Source organism: Octodon degus, unplaced genomic scaffold, assembly GCF_000260255.1.
Source record: "Octodon degus isolate 3935 unplaced genomic scaffold, OctDeg1.0 scaffold00002, whole genome shotgun sequence".
Taxonomy (NCBI): Eukaryota; Metazoa; Chordata; class Mammalia; order Rodentia; family Octodontidae; genus Octodon; species Octodon degus.
The window spans coordinates 4203544-4221189 of NW_004524578.1; the positions used below are offsets into that span (position 1 = coordinate 4203544).

The 17646-nt window shown below is 51.0% G+C and overlaps 1 protein-coding gene across 1 annotated transcript in view; it reads left to right on the plus strand.

The window, feature by feature from the left end:
- Pcsk6 (proprotein convertase subtilisin/kexin type 6) overlaps nucleotides 1-11545 on the plus strand; it is a gene marked incomplete at its 5' end in the record, with an annotated part of 179965 nt that extends 168420 nt beyond the window's left edge. The window contains 3 exons of the mRNA XM_023712203.1: nucleotides 5476-5605; nucleotides 8703-8815; nucleotides 10129-11545. Coding sequence (XP_023567971.1) covers nucleotides 5476-5605; nucleotides 8703-8815; nucleotides 10129-10226 — 341 coding nt within the window. The remainder of the gene's footprint in view (nucleotides 1-5475; nucleotides 5606-8702; nucleotides 8816-10128) is intronic.
- Nucleotides 11546-17646: the final 6101 nt, after the last annotated feature.

Below are 17646 nucleotides of genomic sequence, written 5' to 3' on the forward strand. Positions count from 1 at the left end.
GGTGGCTTGCTGGAGGACAGTCCTGCCTGGAGCTCTACTCTTGGAACTGCACCGAAAGGCAGCACCAAGAGCTGCAGACGCCTCCAACACGAACAAGGATGGATCTGGGTATGGGCGGCTGTGTTTTAAGACAGACCCTTAGTTCTTTGTGCCTGTCTTTGCTTATCATGATCATTTTATTCAAAGAGGCTGCTATGAACAATTTTACATGCACTATAACTCCCCGCGAAGACGACGCACAGATGTCTCCAGGCAGTTTCTATGCAGCGTGTACCTGAGGTTTCTTTCATTTTCTTGGGCATCATTTTGCAGTTATCTGCACAAGTTGATTGAAACGCACCTTGAGTCTGTGCCCTCACATGTTCCCCGTGACGCCTCCTCTCAGTTCTCCTCGCTGTCCCCAGCACTTTGGCGCGTTCTGAGAGACGCACCTTAGACTGTGTTTTCTGCTGCACTTACAGTCTACGTCTTGGTTGCCATGATACCGTTCACAGGAAATGCCCCAGGCTGGACACAGCGCTCTGCAGCGTGACTTTGTGGGCCCTGGTTAGCTGTCAGCTGCTCAGGAATGAATGTGCCAGAGAAACAAGAGTGTGGCAGCATCCCCGGTGCTGCCTGCGGCTGCCCCAGGCCACCAGTGGGAGGAAGCCCTCCTCTGTACCCTTCCAGCGCCACCCTCAGGTTCCTAGGCCCGGCACTCGGAAGCATTCCCACTGCGCAGCCGAGCGGCCCTCCTAGATTTTTCCTTGTTGTATTTTCCTCTTTGGTTTCTGCTCTTTTTGAACACATTGTTTAACCCAAGTTGTCTAAGAAGCATCGCAGATTCCACTTGCTTAAATGTCAGAGTCACTTAAGCCCATAACATCCGGGCGTGTCTTATTTTAGTAGCATGCTTCACCTCTTTCTCCAAGTGTCCAGACTCCCTGACAGCAAACAGCTTTCTGGAGCCCCGTGAAGATGCTCTCATCTTAGCCCATGTCTTCTTCTTCCCTCCTGGCCTGTAGTCCCACAAGGTGCAGAGCCATGTTCTCCATGCCTCATGCCCTCCAGCCTGGCTCCTTTCTCCCCCTGGAAACACAAGCAGATTTCTGTTCCCCACTTCAAGTCACCAGGACACGAATATCTTGTTCCACATCAGTCCCGGGTCCTCCTAGGAGCACCCATTCTCAGCTGCCCCCTCCTGGCCCTTGAACACCTAACTTGCCTGGCCTGCACCTCCTGGCTGCCACTGTCAGTGTCCACGGCTGCCTGCCACCCACACTATAGCCTGGGCTTGGTCATGGATAGGTCCAGGCACAGGCCTGAGTGCCAGTGGCATCTAGGCGCATCATGCCCTTGCACCTTCAGTGGGTGACTTCATGGGAACGAGCCTCTGTCTGTCACTAGGGCCAGTGCCCAGTGCTTCATGGCATGGAAGTTACAGCCCCTGTGGATCACCTGTCGGACTGGCCCCCCTTACCCATCCCGGAAATGGGCATTGGTCAGCAGCTGCCAGCCATGTGCATGCTACATTCAGGACCAGCACCCTGCAGGAGCAGTGGCCCGGGCACCTACGAGGGTCAGCCCTGGCACACGGGCATCTGGTGTCTGCAGGGGCACAGCATGAAATAGCAAATTAAAAAACACTGTGACAAGTCCAGAGAGAGATTTCAGAAGCAAAAATGTTTTTCGATCTTATTGCCTGGGATAGTATGTTTTTCTTGCTTTCTGAAAGCATGTTTTTCTCCCTTTTTCCCCTTTGTTCTGGGCCCAGCAAATGACGCAACGCGAGGGGCTAGAGACGTGGACCCGTTCTGTTCTTACTGTTCTTCTGTGGGTGCCTGTGCGGCGGTGAAAGCCTGAATGATTTGTGCCTTAATGGAATCCGGGAGAGACTCCGGCTGAGTCATAAAATTCATAATTTTAGTAGTTCAGAAAATAGTTTGCTTAGAAAATGTGTATTTAATCAGCATTTTTATTGTGGTGGAATGTACACCACATTAAATTTACTGTATCTACCATATTTTTAAATGTCTTAATTGACATAATATTTGTACTCACTCCAAGGGCGCACTATGAGAATGAGATGTGTGTGTTCAGCGTCTAATGGTCACACCAGGGAAACTGGCATTTCCAGCTCCTCGAAATACTGTCGTCGTTGTGCTCACGTTTCTCTTGTACTAATCAGTTGGTGTTGGCCGGAGTCTCCCTGTTGAGCTGCAGAACAGCAGCTCTGCCTCCCCTTCCATTGGTGCTTGGATACCCATCGTCCGCCCTCTTCCAGCCACCCTATGGTGACCAGATGTGGATGCATGTTTAGGGGACGTTCATTTTGTTAGGCAGCTGTCACCGCCCCCATCTCCAACTCAATGTGTGATCTCTCTAGTGTTTTCAGGGCTAGGGGGTCAAACCTAAGACCTCCCTTATACTAAGCAAATTTCCCATCCCTCAGCTGTGCCGCCAGCCTATAATCAACTTTTTATACATTATAATAATGACATTAATTATACACATTAATAAGTCTCAGTGTAAGCTTTTCAAACATGCATATTGAGCTTTTCCATAAGCGACTTGAGTTGAATAGTTTGAGTGGCAGGCTGGGGTTTAGCTCCTGGTGGGGGCTTGATTAGCACATGTGACCCTTGAGCTCCACCACAAAAAAAAAGAAAGAAAGCCCAAAACTTTGCACCTGGCTAAGCACAAACAAAAATAAGCATCCTTCACACCACAGAGGCTTCGCAGGCACTAAGGACCCTGGGGTTGAGGGAAAGACAGGGACGGGGAGCCAGAGCAGGGGCATTAGGGTGCTATTCAGGCCCTGGGGTCTGATGCGAAGTTCCAGCCCTCCACGTACATTCAGTGCTCAGGCCGCGCTGGCTGCAGGTGCCCCTGAGATGAGCAGTACAGAGGGCAGCCCGCGGCCAAAGCTTGAGATCACGTGAGCAGGACAGAATTCTGGCTGAGTGAGGCCAGGGCCTCAGAACCATGAAAAGGCTGAGTTCTTGACACAGCAGCGGCCCCACCTTTGTCCAGTTCTTCCCGGAAGAGGTGCTATCATGGCATTAGATGTCAGACCACAGTCTAAGACCACACTCAAATTAAAAGGAGGCTAAAAATTGGATCTAGGGACTGTGACTACCACAAAACAACTCTATTATCCTGATTTCTGTTACTATAACAAAATACCTGAAGCTGGATACTAATGAAGAAAAGAGGCTTACTTAGCTCATAGTAAGAGAGGTCTAAGAGCATGGTGCCAGCACAGGCTCAGTTTTAGAGAGGACTTTGTATTGTGTGGAATCAAAAGTGGCAGGAGCCAGAGAAGGGGAGGAGCCGGTGATGACCCCTCAAAGGCCACAGCACCTCCACCCTGAGGACCAGGCTCCCAACACATGGACCCATGAAGCCCATGGAACATGCTTACACCACGTCCAAACCATGGCAGCATCTGAGATAATTCCCTTGCAAGTGAGCCTCTGAGGCTGACCGAGGCTGGCAAGCTCAACAACCCTAGGCCAAGTCCTGGGGTCTCCTGCACCTCCCCACCCTCTTGTGTGGTCCGAGGACAGTCCCAAGAGCAGCAGTAGAGAACCTGTGGCACTTTTCTTTTAAGACAAAAGATGTTCATGCACAAGCTTTTTTTTTTTAAATTATTTATTTATTTTTATTTATTACATTTATTTATTGTGTGTGTGTGTGGCCAGCTCAGCCCACAAGGGGGCGGGGCTGGCTGGCATGTGGTGCTGGGGATCGAACCGCGGTCCCTGTGCTTTGCCAAGCTTGTTTCAAGTAGGTGCTTTAGACCACTGAGCCATCTCTCCAGCCCACAAGCTTTTCTTTCTACATTAAAATCTCGGCATTCAGGTTTAGTTGCAGTGTTGGTGCTTAGCGACAGTAAGTGGGCCTTGGGCTGCAGCTCAGACACTCAGTCTCTAAAAGATTTACCATCACTGACTCACAGGTTAGGCCTTTGCACTGAGCCTCAACCCCAGTCTTTTATTTTTTGTATCAGGCTTCAAACTCGGGACCTTGTGCTTGCCAGGTAGGCGCTTATACCACTGAGCTATAGCCCCTGCTCCAGTTTTTGGGGGTTTTTTTTAGTAGAGGAACTCATGAAGTTCCCCAAGTGGAACTCAAACTTAACAGTCCTCCTGGCGTGGCCTCCCAAAGTGCTGGGATTATAGCCCCCCCCCACACACACACACACAGCCTCTTCTGTACCTCTTGGTCCTTCACCAGAGCTTTTGCATCTTCAGACAACCTGCCCCAGCCCCATGGCCCTTAGTCATGGCCTCTCTTATGACAGTGCCCTGATCATCTGCCCCAAACTCCTGTCAGCACCCCCTAAAGAGCCCTTCTTCCCCTTTCCCCACATCATCCTCCATCCAGCTGCCCTTCGGACCACGGCACAGGCCATAAATGCAAGCCTCAGATGCCAACTTTAGGTGGCCTAGTGACCACATCTTAAAAGGTCAAAAGGGACAGGTGAAAATAGTTTTAGTAACAAATCTTCTCTAACCCAATATATCTAAGACAATATCACCGTGACAGGCATTCATATTTTTTTGAAGTACAAGCAATAGTTTATTTTTTAAGCTTTTTTTTTAATCTTTATTTATGTGTGTGTGTGTGTGTGTGTGTGTGTGTGTGTGTGTGTGGCCAGCTCAGCCCACCAGAGGGCGTGGCTGGCTCGCATGTGGTGCTGGGGGATTGAACCGTGGTCCCTTTGCTTTGCTAAGCTTGTTCAAATAGGTGCTTTAGACCACTGAGCCATCTCACCAGCCCCTTTAAGCTTTTTTTTAATCTAAAGAGAATACAAAATAGGAAAAGAAAACAAAAAAAAACACTACCAATGATACAGAACTTCACCAAAAAAATCAACAGGAATTCCACAACCGTTGTTATATTGCATAGTGTTGTCTTTAATCGTTCAGATTACCAGACATAAGCATGCAAAATTGGTAATAAAGAAAGTTATAAGGAATTAAAAAGGACAAGAAAAAAATTTAATCATCAACTGCTCCCCTCTGTAGACCAGCAGAAATCAGCAGTACAGTTATCCAAGTGATCCTGCATGCATTGATATTTCTGAAATGAGCTATTTTGCGTTTGTTCGGCTACCAAGACTTAGAAAGGCATTGTGCGTCCGTGTGTGTGTGTGTGTGTGTGTGTGTGGTGCATTCCATGCCTGCAGCACATCTCTGCCGCTGAGGCAGTGAGCCCAGCAGAAGGAGGGCCTGACCCACTGGGAAGGGAAGCCTTTGGAATCAGCCTCTGCAAGGGGCAGGGAGCGGGAGGTAGGCTCTCCGTGAGAGTGGCTCAGGCTCTGCTGACTTAGCTAGGAAGTAGGGATGGTGACGGCCACTCCCTCGGTGTTAGTGAGCGAGTCGGGCATGCTGGCTCGTAGGTGGCGCACCGTGGTTCTCACGGGCTCTGGAGCAGGTCTGGGCCATGCCCATCAGTCCTGATCCCTGCTTTTTTTCCTGTACCTCCCAGGGCCCAGCAGAGAAGAATGTATTCACTGTGCAAAAAACTTCTACTTTCAAGACTGGAAATGTGTGCCAGCCTGCGGCGAGGGCTACTACCCTGAGGAGATGCCCGGCTTTCCTCACAAAGTGTGTCGGAGGTACAGTCTCCTGGGCTCGGCCCTGGACTCTGGGAGGTGGCAGTCTGCTACATCTGGTGGTGAAGTGGCTGGAGAGCCCTATATGGTGGCACCTTCCAGGGGACCCAGGAGCATAGCACTCCACTACTGTGGGCACGGTGGGTAGACAGGGACCCATCTACCAAGGAGGGGATGCCCACAGCTAATGATTGCCAAGGTTACAAACTAGTTGGTAGCTTTCATGCCTTTATTTAATGCTTATTGATGTGTTGAACACCTACTGTGTGCCTGGCACCAGGGAACAGCTGGGATGGAATAAGAAACAGAAAAACAAGGTGCCTGCCCCGTGGTAGGCTGCACAGGTTGGTCGCCCCCATTCCACCGCATAGGATGCCTTCACGCTACTGACAGTCACGGCCACCACACTTAGGAGTTTAGAACAATGCTGCTAGGTATTTAGAGAAAACCCTGAGCATCTCCTCATTGTAAAGCCCTTCTCGTGCAGTCGGCACACGTGCATTTTATCTTTCTCCTCTTCCGTGCCTCCCACGGGTGCGTGTGTGTCTCTGGGGCACATAGCATTTCCTCTGGCCATTGGATGCTGGCCATGAAAGAGAAGCCATGGGCTTTGGTCCCCTCTGTCTTGCTGACACTTGCTCCAGGACAAGAAGTCAGGAACCCAGACCCCAGAGCAGGGAGGGGCAGCCTGTTGAGTTCAGGGTGGGCGCAGCAGTGAGCTGGAAGGTGACAGTGGCGATATAACCATGACAGTGGGGTGGGCTGTGAGGGACAGGGGGAGAGACCTTCTTTCTGAAGTAGACTTGGACCGGAGGAGGGGTGGGGAGGTCCCGCTCAGCTTCCTGCTCTGTGGGGAACCCCTCCATGGAGTCGGCACCCAGGCCGAGATGCGAACTGCTATGGGGTGTCACAGGTGCCCTTAAAAACAAGCAGCTGCCCAGGGAGCCGGTGAGAAACACCGAGGCCTCGCCCAGCTGTCTGCAGGGTCAGCTCCTCTATGGGGGTGGATCGTCAAGAAGAAAGCGACCACGGCCTCACAGCCCGTCGAGGCCTGCGCAAGCCCCCTGGCACAGGTGTCAGGAGGAAGCCTTCCATTTTCCACGCCAGCTGGTTTCCACATAAATAAACTAAGAATGGCAGCCCAGGGAGAAGTTGGAACTAAGTGGTGATAATCACTTTCCTTTGTCAAATGCTCTGGATTCGAGGGGATGCTGATTGTGCCCGCAGCTGTGGCAGCCAACCCCCTGCACAGCACCCAGAGGCCATGGTGGCCCTGGCCTTTGGGGACAGGAGGCAGGCAGCTGCCACAAGCCTTCCTGAGTGCGGGTGTTCAGGAGAATCTCGATGGGAGCTTCCCCAAAGGTGAGGTAGGGAGAAGGTGGCTGCAGGGCAAAGTCGCCACAGCGTTCTGGGGTGAAGTAGGTGCACAATCAGAGGCATCTGGAAAGCCCCCTGCCTGAGAGACCAGCTGCCAGCACAGTGACCCTGGCCTGGGAAGCAGGGGCACAGCCACTGGGGATGGTAGCCCCGCTTCCAGGGCAGCGTGATGCCGGATTCCTCTCCTAGGCTTCTAGATCAGAGCCCAGGCTGGGCACCACCGCACCTGAGCCAGGAGGCCCCGCGCAGAGAACCCAGAAGAGCCCGCCAGGGCTTCTGCCTACAGAACTGGGAGCTACTGAGCTATAAATGGTTCTCTTGGCGGTTTGTCATGCAGCAATAGAAAACCAAGATATCTGCTACCCCACTTAGCTTGATAAGGTTGTCCCTGAAGGAAAGAGGAAGCCGTCACCTCCTGCTTCTCTGTGCAGCCCACTCCACACTGTAGCCATTCATAGCTGAGGCAGCCCTCAGCCTCGGGCTGGGAGTGCAGACAGCTAACATCCCATGCTTGACTGGGCTCTGTCCCATCCACCATGCACTGGGGTGTGTGTGTGTGTGTAAAGATGCCAGGAACACCCACAGTAAAACATCAAGCCCTTTACAGCAGCCTTGGAGCCCATTTCTGGGCCATTAGGAGGTGCAAGGACTTACACTGGAAGACAACATGACAGGAGTTGGATCCCAGTGGCCCCCCAACAGTGCATAAGAAGTAGGATGCCCCTGAACCCCATGCTCTGATCCTCAGGCAAACTGTGAATAAAAACCAATCTCTCCTCCTGTCTGAGGTGTACCCTAGTGGAGTCCCCAGCCATATCAGTCCCCGCGCTGATGGTGAGGGGTGCTCTGATAAGGAAGCTGGTTGTTGATCTGGTGCTGACGACCTCCCAGAGCGGGCAGCAGGCCTCTGTCCAGAGCACGGAGCCCACAGGGCAGGCTCACACGTCACTGAGCCGGCCTCCTGCCCTGCACGCCTCCTCTCAGCTCCACTCACAGGGCCTGTTTCCCTCTTAACTGGCAGCCCACGGCAAGCGAACAGTGTACAGGGGCACAGTGAGCGCCTGCTCACTGGAGCTGGACAAGCTAGCAGAGGCCGGATAGGGCACTGGTCTCAGGCAGGATGTTTCTGTGAAGGGCCAGGAAGGAAGTTACTTGGGCCTTGGGGCCTCCTGCCTCCATCGCAGCTTCTCATCGCTGCCACTGCAGCACACAGCAGCTGCAGACCGTGTGTCAGCGAACATGTATTCCTGTGTGTGGCCCTCAGCCTCAGAGCATGGCCCATCACCTGGGTCATGGTACTATGCATGGGTGGGAGCCCTGGGCTCCACACTGGGCCAGAACTATCCAGGAGGGACAGAAACTGTAAGGGCAACCTCACCACCTTGGGGTAGAGGGTATAGCAGCCAAGGACACCCCATCCTCAGGTCAGCCCCACAACCCGGTTTGTCACCACCCTGGGTGGAGTCTGGCCCTGCCCTCACCCCTACAGCCAATGCAGTCAGGTGGCTTTTAGAGGCTCTAGGAGACACATGGGGTCTGACCTCAGAGGTCTGGAGGTTAGGCACCAGTGTCCAGGTGAGGCATAAGGATCCTGGAGACCTGCCCTGCCCTCAGCTCTGGCAGGGGAGGACGAGTGTACAGGAGGTAGGAGCGCTCTGCAAAGGGAACCCAGAGGGTTCAGGCCTCTGCCCAAAACCCAGCAGGAGCCTGCATCTCCCCGCAGGTGTGACGACAGCTGCCTGAGCTGTGAGGGCTCCAGCCGGAACTGCAGCAGATGCAAGGCAGGCTTCATGCAGCTGGGGACCTCGTGCATCAGCAACCTCACATGCAGCAACGGTGAGCACCCTGTGACCTCTGGGGTGGCTGGAAAAGCACAGCCCACTGCCCTCTGGTCAGAAGGCACATAAGCATGGCAGGCCCTGAAGTGGGTGCTCACCCCTGAGATGACTGGCTAAGGCTTCTGGAGGCCTGTCACACACTGACCAGGAAGGCATCGTGGCCACCAGCCCAACCACTGCTTGCCAGTTTGCCGAATGACTCTTGTGCATTCCCACCCTCATGCCCCAGTAGCAGCTTCCCCATAGGAGAGGTCTGACCTCAGAGGTCTGGAGGGTCTCAGCCTAGAACTAAGACAGAACTGAGAGCCGAGGCCCACTCTCAGCAGCAGCAATCCGAGCTGCACACAGGAGCCCCCATCTGGGCTGTGGGAGAGCCCTGGTTCTCCAGGTGGGTGGGGTGGGGGTCACAGGATGGGACAACAAGCTCAGAAGGGGACGAAAGACAGTTCCCGATTTTGGGATTCCAGGCAAGAACAAGGGTTGCCAGAAGACTCTGGCCTGGAGACCTGCTGCTGGGCTTTTAGCAGGTGGGCTATAGTGGGACCCCATGGCTCAGCAGGTGGCAGGGAGGAGCTCTATGGGACCAGCTCTGGGCACCGTGTCCTGACTTGCGGGAGCAGGAAGCCATGGGTTCTGTGGCATTCTGGCAAGAGCTGGCACTGCCCCACCTAAAACAAAGCACAGGGTAGCTTCTTTGCCTTGTTGTGGGTTCCTTTTGGTTTACTGGATCCTACCCCTTCAGAAGCCAGGAGGCTTCCTGCTTAGGACATAGCTGCTTAGGGTATGTACCCAGCCCTATAAAGTGAGGTTGCCATGGTGGTCCAAGGTGGCACTAATGACAGTACTTCCTAAGGACAAGGTACAGGGACCAGTATCCATCACTGTTCTCCTTACCTCCATCACTGAGACCTGTCTATCTGCCTGGATGTCCCCCCTGCATCCTGTCCCCTCTGCTCCCTGTCTGGAGTGTCCCTTGGACCACAGCAGCAGGCTGCATTCTTGTCCAGTTCTAGCCCTGCACCCCTGCATCCTAGGATTCCTCCTCCTAAGCCCCCTGACAGCACAGGTGTCTGGAAGACAGGGCCACATGTACACAGAGGCTCCACAGGCCCACCCCAGAGGGCCCCACATCCCTTTATCACTTAGACTCACCAAGAGACCGTGTATACCAAGAGCCACCTGTCTGGGGAAGCCTATTGCAGGAAGGGGCTCTGCGTGCCTTCTGCCTGGCACATAGGCAGTGCCCACCAAGTGTGGAACGATGCAATTGTAACAGTCTCCGAAGCCTCACTTTTCCCGTCCTTCCCCCAGCTGATGAGACCTTCTGCGAGATGGTGAAATCCAACCGGCTCTGCGAACGGAAGCTCTTCATCCAGTTCTGCTGCCGCACATGCCTCCTGGCTGGGTAGAGACACCGGCTGCCCACAGAGGACAGGGCCCCTCCTGTCCATCCATCTGTCCATCCATCTTCCTCCAGACTGTTGGCCAGAGCTCGTTCTGGGGCAGTGCCTCGCATCTGACAGCTTTATCTCCCCAGGAGCCAGGTCCTCCCTCAGCACCACCAGGCACCCAAGCCAGTGGGTGGAGGCCCTTAGGACACGCTCCTACACAAGGATCCCTCTCCAGTTCACTGGCTACTGTCTTCTGGCAAGCTCAAAATGGTAACAGCACGAATTCCGAGAATCTGCAGCTCCAGCTTCAGATCCTAAGTTTACTGAATCTTCAAGACCAAAGCAGAAAGGAAAGATGCTTGGCCTCTCGCATCGTCCTCTTCCTGTGCTGCTGGGAGACTCGGTGGTAAATCTCACCAGAGCAGCCAGCCAGCAGGACACCCGGCTGTCCTCCCACACGGTCAGGGCTCCAGCCGCCCACCTGCGCATTGCCAGCTGCCTGCCACTGAGCAGCCTGGGGGGACGATCGGTCAGACTGTAAATAAAATAGGTTTGGGGGCATAAAACACATGACCACCGGGGATGGAATCGGTTTCTATGCAGTCAGCTTCTTTGGAAACTGCAGAAGCATCTTAGAAAGCCCACTTCCAGACCCAGATTGGAAAGTTCCTCCTCTCTCTGGAGCGTTCTCCTCCAAGGGGGCCGAGCTGTCCTCCTGTGTTATGTTGGAGTCTCCTGGGCCTGGAGAACCACCTCGGCCTGATGCAGAGCCTTCTGAGGAGCATCCAGTGGCAGCTCTTGGGGCCACCCAAAGGATACCCTGATCACCAAGCGGCGCCTCTTAACAGGATGTAAAGCCAGCCCACGAGTCGTTGAGCACCCATCCTTTCCCATGTCACAGAGTTGCTTTTACAACACGTGTGGCCTCTGCTTTTCAGGAGCCTCGCTCTCCAGGTGGCTCGCCTGTGTCTGTGTACAAGCCTACGTGACACAGCTGGGTTGATTTCTGCCAAACCTGTGTAGGCATTTTATAAGCTACGTGTTCTAATTTTTACCGACGTTAATTATTTCGACAAATGTTTCATATATTTTCATTGAAATGCACAGATCTGCTCGATCAATTCCCATTCATGTGGGAATAACATTTGCCTTAAATTGTCTCGACCTCGTTTCTCTCCATATTGTCCTGCTTCCCTCTGACTGTTATGCGTCTGCCTTGTCACCTGTGAGCTGGAGCGAACCCAGCCGTTGTCTATTGAATCCACAACTCCGAGGAAGAAATCGGCGAAGCAAAAACAATGTTAACCCTAAATTAATAAAAGAGTTAACATCCATGGCAGAGGAGACTGTGTTTCTTTTTAAGGCATAAAACATTAAACCTGGGTGCTGATCAGTAGGTCAAATGGATGCCGCTCTGAGGTTTTGGGATCTGTTGTTTTACTTGTAGCATTCACAAAACCCAGAGCCTTCGCACCGAGCCACGTCCTTCCTTTGGGTTGTTTGTTTGTTTGTTTTGTTTTTTTCAATTTGAGACAGGGTCTCACTAGGTTGGTCAAGCTAGGATGGAACTTGGGATCCTCCTGCCTTAACCTTGCAGAGTGCCGAGAACACAGGCGTGTGCCATCAGGCCTGACCCCAAATCTGTTTGTCATTATGAGAAAGGTCTCCTCTGAGCTTTAACAAAGGAAGGAAGTAATGGGGAAATCCCAGGCTTCCGACTCTACAGTGTCCTTTGGCAAAGGGATCCTCTCTAGGCCACCAAAGCCCAGTTGACTGGAAGGGTAGAGTCTCCTGGAATTGTGATCATCTTCCCTCTGTCAAAGGGGAGCCCTCCACACCCGAGACCAGTGGTGGCAAACCTAGGGCACGTGTGTCACAGCCAGTACTTGTCATCACTGAAAGCTCTAGAAGGTTAGCATCCCTGTGTGAGCCTTACAGTGACAGCATCAAAGCATGATGTAATTAGGTTACAGCTTCTGTTCTGCGCAGGGACTGAATTGCCTGTACCCCCGTGGCTCACAAGCCTTGTGGGATTTGTACCCTGGCTTTTCTGGGAGGTCAGAAGCCTGAACTCCTTAGAATCATCCTTCAGCTGCGGGTAAAGAGAATGCACCAACCAGAACTGACTTAGGGAGAAACGAAAGGGAGTGAAGGGCACTGTCTTAGGAATCCAGGGATTAGGGATTCAGAATTTTGGACATGCTGTGGCAGGGCCTTGGGACCAGGGGCCAGTGTTAAGTCTGGTCTGCAGAGCAGCGGTGCCCCCTCCCTTTAAAGGCTGTTTTGAAAGTTGATGAGACAAATGACAAGGCCACCACCATCTCCCAGAGCCTAGTCCCTAGAGCAAACTTTCTGGGTGGGTTTCTCGGCTCTGCTGTTCCCAGCACAGGGCTCTGGGGCACCTGCCTCACACTGGTGTTCATCAGTGCGCTGATGGTAGCCTCAGGGACGGGCACAAGCAGCAGAAGGTGGCTGGAGGAGCCCTGTGCCAGAGGAAGGGAGAGACACAGCAACCAGGAGGCAGGCAGCCACACGACGGGACACAGTCTACCATGAGCATGAATTGACAGCTGGCAAAGTGAGACAGTGAAGTTGTATGTCTGGAATACTGTCACCAGGACTAGGAAAATGCCCATGAGGAGCCCACCTCTCTCATGAGACTGACACCTAATTAAAGCCAGCAACTTACTACACGCTCCTGGTGCAGGGTGCCATTTTAGCCCTAGAACCTGGCGTTAATAAATACCAGTTCTTCGCCCACTGAGACCTTACAGCTGCAGATGCTTACAGCTAAATCAGGAAAGGAAAAAAAAGCCCTCCTGTTGTACCTGAAAGAGCACCAATTACAAGAAGCCAACCAGGTCTCCTTGGTTGGTTCATTGCTGTGGTTCACCAGCCCACTGCAGGGCTCTGAGTGGGGTGGGACCTTGAGAAGCTATTGAGGAAGTCCTAATGACAAAATGCCACTACGTAAAAAGGGGCTGACTACAGAGAACCTCTGTTCACAAATGGCCCAACCCCAAGATGAGGATTCTGTAGAGTTGGATGGGCAGGATAAGTTTACAGACTTTGTTCAAGTGACAAGATCATGGATCATCTCTAAATGGGTCATTGCACTGACGGGACGCTGGCTCACAGAGGTGAAGTGACTTCCCCTAGGCCCACATTGGCAGAGCTGTTCCTGTTCCTGTGCCCAGGTTGCAAGTTGGCTTTCTGCCCAACAGTGTCACTCTGCAAGTGACCAACACAGCCGTGTATGTTTTTTAAACTTAGCTTTATTTTCAGGAGGTGACCTTCTTGTGACTTTATCCCCAAATTCTTTGTCACCTCACAGTGAATACCCCCACTGCTTGAAGGCCAAGGTGGACTCCACTTTGTGGAACTCTTTCAAGGTCTGGGGAGAATTTCACTTTCATAGAAGACACACTGTTAATGGGAAGGCAAGTGGACAGAGCTTTTAGCAATTAAAAGACAACATGGTCTAGATGCAGCCAGAGGTGGCATGCCCTTGACCTTGGGGACAGGGACAGCACTGTCTGCTGCTTTTGCATCATTGGCAACATGGCCAGAGGGCTTCTTGCCCCAGGTGTGGGTTATGCCAGGGTGCCTAAGACAATTGAGGGTGGACAGTGAGAAAGAAGACAGGGAAAGAGGCGGAGAATTAAGTAACAGAAGGACCTTTTAATAAGAACAAGTAAGGTGATGTAAGGTAACATACCATGGCCCTTCTCCAGCATCTCAAGGTTCTGCACAGCCAGCAGGGCGGCAAGTGAGCCCTGGGGGCTTGGCAAAGGAGGAGTTAAAATGGTCCCCTTGACCTTTATGCTGATTTTCTTCTGGGAACCCCAGGCTTTACCATCCTGACTGTTGTCTAAGACCTTTCCTGACACCTAGGCTCTATTGTCTATCCATGCACAGAACAGCACCCTTAGGTGATACATCACCGACGAGCGTACACTTCAGGTCCTGGAGTTCAATCCCACCACCCAAAGCCCTCACCACTGGGGACCTGCCATGATGAGACACCTCTTAGCCTTGCTATACGCAACCTACAAAAACCAGAAGAGAAGCTCTCCTTGTAAAAGTATATTCTCAACCAAGAGTGGTGTTTGTCTTCCAGGCAGCTTTGACAATGTCTAGAGGCATTTCTGACAACTACAGAGAAGTAACATAACTGGTCAGAAAACGCAGAGTGTGTTTACTTTTTTTATTTGTATGTATTTAGTACAGGGTCTACAGGGTCTCACTCACAGTGATTCTCCTGTTTTCCGCCTCCCAAGTACTGGGATTACAGGCGTGCACCACCACACCCAGTCTCAATCGTCCTCTCAACCAGTGAGCCCGGGGGCAGGGCCTGCGTGGCACGCTGATAGAACACCAGTCCCTGTGTCTGCCTAAGCAGGTCCTTTAGTCTGCTGAGCTCTCTGGCGAGCCCTGTTTATATTTTTAAAACTCATTGCTGGGCATAGTGCTACGTGCTTATAATCCCAGCACTTGGGAGGATGAGGCAGAAAGATTGGGGGGGAGTCTGAGACCAGCCTGCACTATACAGTGAGTTCAAGATCAGGCTGCACTGCATAGTAAGATTTGCCCTAAAACCACCGCCAAAATAAATGTCATTACGATAAAGACACAAGGCCACTGATAGCGCTCCAGATACTGCCCCCTCGTCATTCTTGCCAATTTCTGAAGTAGTTCCAAAGTCCCTTCTCAAGTGTCTTTAGGAGGTGTGATCAAAAGTGCAATGCGTGCTACTGTTCACTGCCATGAAAGGAAGGCAGGCTTTCAGACACCCACAGTGTGTCCTCACAAACCCTACTCACTGGCTCGGGCACTGTGTGACTGCTCATTCTTCCAAGAAGTCAAAATGACTGTGAAAGGCGAGTCAGTTCAGGGCATGGAGGTGGCCCCTACAGCACAACTACAGACACGCAAGAGGACTTCCAGAGCTGCTTCACCAAGTGGCAAGGATGACGGGGTGAGTGTGTTTCAAGCAAAGGGAGGATGTTGAGGCATCGATGGCGGGGTGTCTTTTCCTGTAATACATTTTTTTAAATTTTAAACATTCTTCTTCTTTTTTTTTTTTTAATCACACTTGGTGCTCACATCTTAAGGGCGGAGTCCAGAGACACTGCTATAAACATCTTGCACTCACAGGACAGCGAGCCCAAAATGCCAGGAAGGCTCAGGTTGAAAAACTCTGGCCAAAAGAAACAGAACTGAAACGAAAATTTTTCCCACTTCATAGATATACCCTAACATGAATAAAACCACCTGTGGTTTTATTTCTATCCCAGCTTGTGTGATGAAGCAGGGGGAAGTTGCTTAACTTTATTTTTAAATTCCCTTTAAAAAGGAAAATCAAGTAAAGCCAGCTCTCTGATCCAAGGACTCCACCTGGTGGCCCCCTTGGGCATAAAGCAAATCGATTGGGGGTTTGGGTTAATGCGTGTTTTGTGTTTGGTGTTTTGCTTCCTTTCAGTAAGATGAGGTTGCTTTCCAAGTCCAGGCTGGCTTTGAACTCCTCATCAGATTGGGCTAATGAAAATTGTCTGTTTGATTGATTTTTGAGATAGGGTCTGACTATGCAGGCTAGGCTAACCTTGAATTCACTTTGTAGCGCAGGAAGGTCTCAAACTAACAGTGATCCTCCTGCCTCAGCCTCTGGATACTGGAACAACAGGCGTGCACCACCACAGCTAGGGTGTTTGTTTGAGATAGGATCTCACTGTGTAGTTCAAATGGGCCTTGACTTCTGTATGTAGTCTAGGCTGTTCTGGAACCAGCCGGCCTCAGCTTCTTCTGTGCTGCGAGCACAGGTGTGTAGGCAGCATCACGCCCACCCAGCACTTTGTCACTACGCCCAGACTACAACAGTTAACTTTTATTTATTTTTTGCAGGACTGGGGATTGAACCTAGGCCTTGAGCATACTACACAAGCATTCCATTACTAAACATCACTGCGACCCCAGCTTTGATTTGATTTAAAAAAAAAATAATCATAAAGCAAAGTTATAGGAAAGAGGTACGTATAGCACAAAAATATTTCCCTGAACCATCTGGGAGGAAATTTCTGACACCTTGAAATTGCCACTTGGGTGGGCATTTCCTATGAATAAGAACATTCCCCCACACAGCCACGACAATCAGACAATTAGCATTGATGTTTCTAGTATGTACCCCTCCAACGGGGCTCAACTTGGTCCAGTTGTCTCAGAAGCCCACTTAGCCAATAACACGGTTCAAAGTCGCGTGTCACCATGCCTCTGTATATCGGAAGCATTACTCAGTCTTTCTTTGACTCTCATGACCTTGAGCTTTTGACAGACTACCGGCCAGTAATTTGCAGGATGCCCTCTGGTTTGTATTTGTCAGCAACTTTCTTGGGTTTCCATTAACAGTACATCTAGTATCTCTGATAGGCATCCTACAGAAGTGACTGTTTTCATCTCATTCCAGCAGGTGGTACATGATTTTGATCTGCTCCACTACTGGTGATCCTAGTTTTGATCTCAAGATTAGAGTTTTTTTCTTTTTGGCTCTGAAGTCATGCTTCCTGAAGGAGGTTCACTATCACCACTTTTAAAATATTGAGCGAAAGACCCCAGCCAAGCCACACCCTGCATGTGCCACTGCACATCTCTTGTGTGCAGCATGGGAGGCTGAGACAATAGGATTACAATTTGGGAAATTTAGTAATTTAGAGAGATCTTGTCCCCAAATAAATAAAAAATTTTCAAAAAGACTAGGGCTGTAGTTCAGTGGGATGGCCCTGGGTTCAATCCCCAGTACTGGAAAAAAAATAAAATAGATAGTTACTACAATGTTCGTAGGAATACTATAATAGTTCCCAAATGGAAAGTATCCAAATGCTCAGCAGCAGCCCAACTGACACCTTCTGGAATATTCACACAATGAAATACTACATAACAATGAGTAAGTGAACTATCTATGAAGTATGATCCAAAAATACTATGAATGTTTAAATTTTTTTTAAAAAAGTATTACTTTAAAGAACACATTATAATTTATCCCCTAAGATCCCCCCCCCAACCAGGAAAACAGCCAGCCCACCATTCGTATCACTTCTGAGGCACTTCTGGAAGTTCTCTTTCCTGAGTCTTTATTGCACTGTGACATCTGCCTCAACATCCAGAATCAATTCAAAATGTTTACCTTTCATGGTCATTTTAACTTTGAGAAAGAAAGTTTCATGGTACCAGAGTGGCTGACCAGGTGGCTGAAGACATCCTATAATGCTTTCGTGAGCCTGATTTCCATTGGATGGCACTCAGTATTCACTATAATTTTTAATCACATCTTGCAAAGACACTTGGGGGAGCAGGCTTCCTGAACTGCTCCAGAAAGTGTTAAGAATCATAGACTAGGCACGTCCAAAGGTGGGGGGAGGGGGAGAGGAGAGAGAGAGAGAGAGAG